Here is a 5686-nt window from a genome sequence, read left to right as displayed (position 1 = left end):
CCCCCCCCCCCCCCCCCCCCCCCACTAATCTCAGAGAAACAGAGAGAGTAATAAGAGAAACAAGCAAAGATCTTACGAATATGACCCAAATAAACTGACCTGAGAAAATTGATATGATCGAGGGAAACTAAAACGCTGATTTAAAGGAAAAGTGAAAACAGAGGAAGGGTTTAAGTAGAGAAGAGGCTTCTCTCTCTAGGGTTACAAGTTACAAAGGTGGAAAAGGGTTAAAGGGGACAAAAGAGGAGGGAAGATTTGTCGGATAGCGAATAGAAAGTGGCGCTCTTTGGGATTCAAATGTTTGCCATTTTCTCCATTCTTTGTCAATGCGACAGTCTGTTCACTGCTGCCCCTAGTGGCCACACTTCCCCACATGCACCCGTTTCTTCTTTTATGTTTGACCTATTTAATAAATTATTGGGTTCTGTTCAGTTCGGTTCGATTCAATTTCTCTCGTAAATAACGTAAACCGAACAAACCAGTTGTATTTCCAAACCCATTTAGATTGTTCGACTCCGTTGGGCCTTTTGCTTTTTTCAGCCCGCTATTTTTAGCCCATATTTATTTGATTTCTAGTATAAGTATCACTATCAGTATTACTGTATTTACTATTTAGTCAACAATCAATATATTTTTGATTTATTTATTCATTAGACTAATCCGTTAATTTAATAGTTTTTTTTTTTGTCGGCAAATATTTTTAAGTTTTATAGGTAAGAAGAATTCCTTTTTACCACATTACTTGTGCTTTTGGTTTAATCTTCACACTCCTCCTATTTTAGAAGTATCACTATCAATAGGTCTTGACTCTTGATTTATTCCTTGGACATAGACTTATCACTAATTCGTTTTCTTATTAATTTTTTCAAGGTTTATCGGCTCTTGTTCCTTTTTTTTTTTACTTTCACTGTAATGCTGTAAAAAAAAAGAAATCGACTGTGGAAGTTGTCGGTGGTGGTGGTGGTTGTTGCTTGGTTGGATATGATTAGTGACAAAATATATTAATGTTTTTTTTAAAAGAAAAAATCTGAAAGAGTGACGAGCAGAGAAGAGACAAACCAGCTTTGCCCTTTGCATCTTCCTTCTAAAGCCATCTTCACAGATTCCTCCTTACTTACTTACATATATCTCTCTCCCTCTCGGATCCAGAAAGAGAGAGTCACATCACTACTCCCATCTTCAGATCTCATGGTAAACCTTTCAACTCCTCACTCCGTGTGATCCATTCTTCAGATTTGACTTCTCTTTTTTTCACTTGGATCTCTTCAGATCTAATCGTATCTTATGCTTTTGATCGTTCCCAACAGATTTGAACTATCCCCGACGTTTCAGTGGTCGAAGCAAGTTAAGTGACGATGGAATCCGAAGGCGAAACCGCGGTATGTGTTTTTGATTCTTGCTTCTTCATTCTTCTTCACACTTTCTTCTATATAATCCCCCAAGTAATCAGGAATCGTAGATAATGGAATTGATATTGAATTGTGTGTTGAGAGAGAGAGAGAGAGAGATCTGATTTCAATTTCTCTGTTTTTAGGTTTCTAATTTTGGCCTTCTTGTTTCCACTTAATTATTTGTAGGGGAAGCCGATGAAGAACGTTGTTCCACAGATTTGTCAGATCTGTAGTGACAATGTCGGCAAGACTGTTGATGAAGATCCTTTTGTGGCGTGTGATTTTTGTTCATTCCCTGTTTGTAGGCCTTGCTATGAGTATGAGAGGAAAGATGGTAATCAATCTTGTCCTCAATGCAAAACCAGATACAAGAGACTCAAAGGTATGATCTGACTTTTCCTGACTTCGATCCATCTTTTATCTAACTGTCTTCGTTGCGCATCCATAGTTTAGTATTTGAATTTGTTAATCAGATTAGTATTTATAACAATTTGCTTATTTTTGAGTCTAGGTAGTCCTGCTATTCCTGGTGATAAAGACGAGGATGGTTTAGCTGATGAAGGCACTGTTGATTTCAACTACCCACAGAAGGAAAAGATTTCAGAGCGGATGCTTGGATGGCATCTTACACGCGGGAAAGGAGAGGAGATGGGGGAGCCCCAGTATGATAAAGAGATCTCTCACAATCATCTTCCTCGTCTCACGAGCAGACAAGATGTAAGGCATTGTTGTTCATTCTTCCCTCTTAAGCTTTCGCAATTGAGTTTTTTTTGGAATCTGATTTTGTTATTTACTTATTTTACAGACTTCAGGAGAATTTTCTGCTGCTTCACCTGAACGACTCTCCGTATCTTCTACTATAGCTGGTGGAAAGCGCCTTCCGTATTCATCAGATGTCAACCAATCACGTAAATATCCTTTTCCTTACTAGATGGCCAACGCATATCATACTTGTACCTGGGTAGGCTTCACGTTTATGTCAAATTTCTAAATTCTAAACAATAAACTCTTTATGATTCACGCTGCAGCAAATAGAAGGGTTGTGGATCCTGTAGCTTGGAAGGAGAGAGTTGACGGCTGGAAAATGAAGCAGGAGAAGAACACTGGTCCTGTGAGCACTCAGGCTGCTTCTGAAAGAGGTGGAGGAGATATTGACGCCAGCACAGATATCCTTGCAGATGAAGCTTTGCTGTGAGTTCTTGTTTTTTAATCTTGTTTGGTCCGTCGTGGTGTCCTGTTCTTCTTCAGGGTTATGAGATTCCACAATCTGAGCATCTTTCCTTTTAAGCAATGTCCTGATGCTCATTTTCCATTTTTATTTGTTTTACAGGAATGACGAAGCAAGGCAGCCTCTATCAAGAAAAGTTTCAATTCCTTCATCCCGGATCAATCCTTACAGAATGGTTATCATGTTGCGGCTTGTTATTCTGTGTCTCTTCTTGCATTACCGGATAACAAATCCAGTGCCAAATGCTTTCGCTCTGTGGCTGGTCTCCGTGATATGTGAGATCTGGTTTGCCATGTCCTGGATTTTGGATCAGTTTCCCAAGTGGTTTCCTGTGAACCGTGAAACCTACCTCGACAGGCTTTCTTTAAGGTAAGTTCTAGTTCCACATTCTACTGGAGAAATTATTCAAAGGATTGACTGCCTATAACATTTAACTCTGATCATTCTAAATTCTGAAACAGGTATGATCGTGAAGGTGAGCCGTCACAGTTAGCGGCTGTTGACATTTTTGTGAGTACTGTTGACCCTTTGAAGGAGCCACCACTTGTGACAGCCAACACAGTGCTTTCTATTCTGGCTGTTGACTACCCGGTTGACAAGGTGTCCTGTTATGTTTCTGATGATGGTGCTGCTATGCTATCATTTGAATCACTTGCAGAAACATCAGAATTTGCTCGTAAATGGGTACCATTCTGCAAGAAATATAGCATTGAGCCTCGCGCACCAGAATGGTATTTTGCTGCGAAGATAGATTACTTGAAGGACAAAGTTCAGACATCATTTGTCAAAGATCGTAGAGCTATGAAGGTAAGTTTATAGTTTAGTCTTGTAGTCATCCTCTCTTTCATTTTAATGTATGCTATATCGACCTTTTAATTGTCCTGCAGAGGGAATATGAGGAGTTTAAGATCCGAATAAATGCACTTGTTTCCAAGGCGCTAAAATGTCCTGAAGAAGGGTGGGTTATGCAAGATGGTACACCATGGCCTGGAAATAATACAAGGGACCATCCAGGAATGATCCAGGTAAGAGAAATTGGTTTGAGTATGGAGAATGAGTATGCTCTCTCGCTCTCTCTAGAAGTTCATTGTTGAAGTAGTGAAGTAGCATTTGTTGAATGCAGGTTTTCTTAGGGCAAAATGGTGGACTTGATGCAGAGGGCAATGAGCTTCCACGTTTGGTGTATGTTTCTCGAGAAAAGCGACCAGGATTCCAGCACCACAAAAAGGCTGGTGCCATGAATGCACTTGTAGGTTTCTGGTCTCGGAATTTTGACTACTATTTTCTCTGTTTTGTTAGTCTAACCTGTGTACTTTTCAAATGAACAGGTCAGAGTTGCAGCAGTCCTTACCAATGGACCTTTCATCTTGAATCTTGATTGTGATCACTACATAAATAACAGCAAAGCCTTAAGAGAAGCGATGTGCTTCCTGATGGACCCGAACCTAGGGAAGCAAGTTTGTTATGTTCAGTTCCCACAAAGATTCGATGGTATTGATAAGAACGATAGATATGCTAATCGTAATACCGTTTTCTTTGATGTAAGTCATACTAACCTATACTTGCGTCCAATTGTTCTTGTTCTTTTAAAATCTTTTTCGACATGAATATACATTTAAACATTCAGTTTCTAGAGTTTTGTTGTAATTTTCTGTGATACGTTTTTCAGATTAACTTGAGAGGTTTAGATGGGATTCAAGGACCTGTATATGTGGGAACTGGGTGTGTTTTCAACAGAACAGCGTTATATGGTTATGAACCTCCAATAAAAGTAAAACACAAGAAGCCAAGTCTTTTGTCTAAGCTCTGTGGTGGAGCAAGAAAGAAGAATTCCAAATCTAAGAAAGAGTCCGACAAAAAGAAATCAGGCAGGCATACTGACTCAACTGTTCCTGTATTCAACCTTGATGACATTGAAGAGGGAGTTGAAGGTACAAGTCTTTTTTTTTTATTTCTTCTTTGTTTAAATAATTTCCAGATTAGGTATCTCATTATATCCTAATTATCGAACATTTATAAAACTCAGGTGCTGGTTTTGACGATGAAAAGGCGCTCTTGATGTCGCAAATGAGCCTGGAGAAGCGATTTGGACAGTCTGCTGTTTTTGTTGCTTCTACCCTTATGGAAAATGGGGGTGTTCCTCCTTCAGCAACTCCAGAAAACCTTCTCAAAGAGGCTATTCATGTAATTAGTTGTGGTTATGAGGATAAGTCAGATTGGGGAATGGAGGTATGTCTCATTTTTAACTCCTACATGCAACTGCAATGTTCTGACATGTCCACTTTGACACTCACTTTGTTTGTATCATCCGCTGTCTTTCTTCAGATTGGATGGATCTATGGTTCTGTGACAGAAGATATTTTGACTGGGTTCAAAATGCACGCCCGTGGATGGCGATCCATTTACTGTATGCCAAAGCTTCCGGCTTTCAAGGGGTCTGCTCCTATCAATCTTTCAGACCGTCTGAACCAAGTGCTGAGGTGGGCTTTAGGTTCAGTTGAGATTCTCTTCAGTCGGCATTGTCCTATATGGTATGGTTACAATGGGAGGCTGAAATTTCTTGAGAGGTTTGCATATGTGAACACAACCATATACCCAATCACCTCCATTCCTCTTCTCTTGTATTGCACATTGCCTGCAGTTTGTCTCTTCACCAACCAGTTTATTATTCCTCAGGTTTGACACCTCTCTCTCTCTCTATCTTTAGAACAAACCCTTATTACGTTCTGTTTTATGTGAAACCATGTTGTGTTTGTCAACGATTCGTGAGACGGTAAATTGAAGAGAGTTATGGTTTCAAAACCTGATCCGCTGGTTGTATTGTTGTTCCTCTTTTGCAGATTAGCAACATTGCAAGTATATGGTTTCTGTCGCTCTTTCTCTCCATTTTTGCCACGGGTATCCTAGAAATGAGGTGGAGTGGTGTAGGCATAGACGAATGGTGGAGAAACGAGCAGTTTTGGGTCATTGGTGGAGTATCTGCTCACTTATTCGCCGTGGTTCAAGGTCTCCTCAAAGTCCTTGCCGGTATTGACACAAACTTCACAGTCACCTCAAAAGCTTCAGA

The 5686-nt window shown here is 39.9% G+C and overlaps 2 protein-coding genes across 2 annotated transcripts in view; one reads left to right on the top strand and one right to left on the bottom strand.

Moving 5' to 3' along the window:
- LOC104734520 (protein NETWORKED 4B-like) overlaps window positions 1-179 on the bottom strand; it is a 2738-nt gene extending 2559 nt beyond the window's left edge. The window contains exon 1 of the mRNA XM_010454117.1: window positions 100-179. The gene's annotated coding sequence lies outside the window, so the exon portion shown is untranslated. The remainder of the gene's footprint in view (window positions 1-99) is intronic.
- LOC104734519 (cellulose synthase A catalytic subunit 3 [UDP-forming]) overlaps window positions 1160-5686 on the top strand; it is a gene marked incomplete at its 5' end in the record, with an annotated part of 6243 nt that continues 1716 nt past the window's right edge. The window contains 15 exon segments of the mRNA XM_010454116.2: window positions 1160-1191; window positions 1308-1379; window positions 1578-1773; window positions 1903-2108; window positions 2197-2299; window positions 2420-2582; window positions 2722-2988; window positions 3081-3426; window positions 3507-3644; window positions 3743-3868; window positions 3948-4160; window positions 4289-4550; window positions 4646-4848; window positions 4945-5295; window positions 5460-5686. Of these exon segments, the coding sequence (XP_010452418.1) occupies window positions 1356-1379; window positions 1578-1773; window positions 1903-2108; window positions 2197-2299; window positions 2420-2582; window positions 2722-2988; window positions 3081-3426; window positions 3507-3644; window positions 3743-3868; window positions 3948-4160; window positions 4289-4550; window positions 4646-4848; window positions 4945-5295; window positions 5460-5686 (2825 nt within the window).

Source organism: Camelina sativa, chromosome 13 (genome assembly GCF_000633955.1).
Source record: "Camelina sativa cultivar DH55 chromosome 13, Cs, whole genome shotgun sequence".
NCBI lineage: Eukaryota > Viridiplantae > Streptophyta > Magnoliopsida > Brassicales > Brassicaceae > Camelina > Camelina sativa.
Note: the sequence above shows the minus strand (reverse complement) of the source record. Positions and strands in the feature narration are given on the sequence as shown.